The sequence below is a fragment of the Trichechus manatus genome, unplaced genomic scaffold (assembly GCF_000243295.1).
Source record: "Trichechus manatus latirostris isolate Lorelei unplaced genomic scaffold, TriManLat1.0 scaffold00028, whole genome shotgun sequence".
Lineage (NCBI taxonomy): Eukaryota > Metazoa > Chordata > Mammalia > Sirenia > Trichechidae > Trichechus > Trichechus manatus.
This window is the reverse complement of record NW_004443964.1, coordinates 1,231,529-1,232,300: the sequence shown is the minus strand read 5'-3', so window position 1 is coordinate 1,232,300 and position 772 is coordinate 1,231,529. Positions and strand designations below refer to the sequence as shown.

General features: G+C 66.5%; 1 protein-coding gene across 1 annotated transcript in view; it reads right to left on the bottom strand.

Annotated features, from left to right (window-relative positions):
- The window catches only part of PCYT2 (phosphate cytidylyltransferase 2, ethanolamine), a 6,845-nt gene continuing 6,073 nt past the window's right edge, over nt 1-772 (bottom strand). The window contains exon 5 of the mRNA XM_004374348.2: nt 1-658. Within this exon, the coding sequence (XP_004374405.1) occupies nt 550-658 (109 nt within the window). The 3' untranslated portion in view covers nt 1-549. The remainder of the gene's footprint in view (nt 659-772) is intronic.

Sequence of the window (772 nt, the reverse complement as noted above, 5' to 3'; positions counted from 1 at the left end):
GTGGTTTATTCAGCTGCAGCACAGACCCCACCAGCAGGGAGTCAGGCACAAAACCAGGACTAGAAAGTCTGTACAGAGTAGTGAGGCGGCAAGGAAGTGGGGTGGCTCCTGGAGGGGCACCAGCCTGGGGCATGGCAGGGCCTGCTGGGAGGAGACCCCTCTCCCCTGGAGCCCCTCGCCATGCTGGAGTGCCACCTGCCCCCATGCCGCAGCGGGGCCAGGCAGCAAAGCACAGGCCTGTCCCAGGCTCTGAGCGGCTCTGCAGGAGCCTCTGGGGGGCCAGAGCCAAGTGAGGGTGGACACTGGCCTTCCCGGCACCGGGAGCAGCACCTCTGGTCCAAGGTGCCCGACTCCCACTGCGGCCTCCAGGCCCTCTGTGCGAAGTTCGGCAGGGAGGGGCCGAGCAGGTGGCTGGGGGCAGCATCTCCCCAGACGGCCTGGGGACAGGGTGTGTGAGCAAGGCAGCCCCTCGGCTTCGCAGAGTGACGTTTGGGGCTCTAAGTCATGGGAAGCAGAGTGGGTGTGCAGCTGGCTACCTCCCCCTTGGGGTCAGAGATCACAGTCACTCTCCACCTGCCGCGCCTCCTGCCTCCTCGCAGCCTCCAGGAAAGCCAGCTCCTTGGCCTCTTTCTTCTGGTTCCGTGCTTCATACTCTAGCCTGTGGGGACAGGTGGGGGCAAGCCTCAGCAACGGCCACATCACCTCCTCGGCCAAGGCCTCGCCTGCGGCGGCCACACCACCCCCTCAGCCCTGGTCTCGCCTGCGGCGGCCA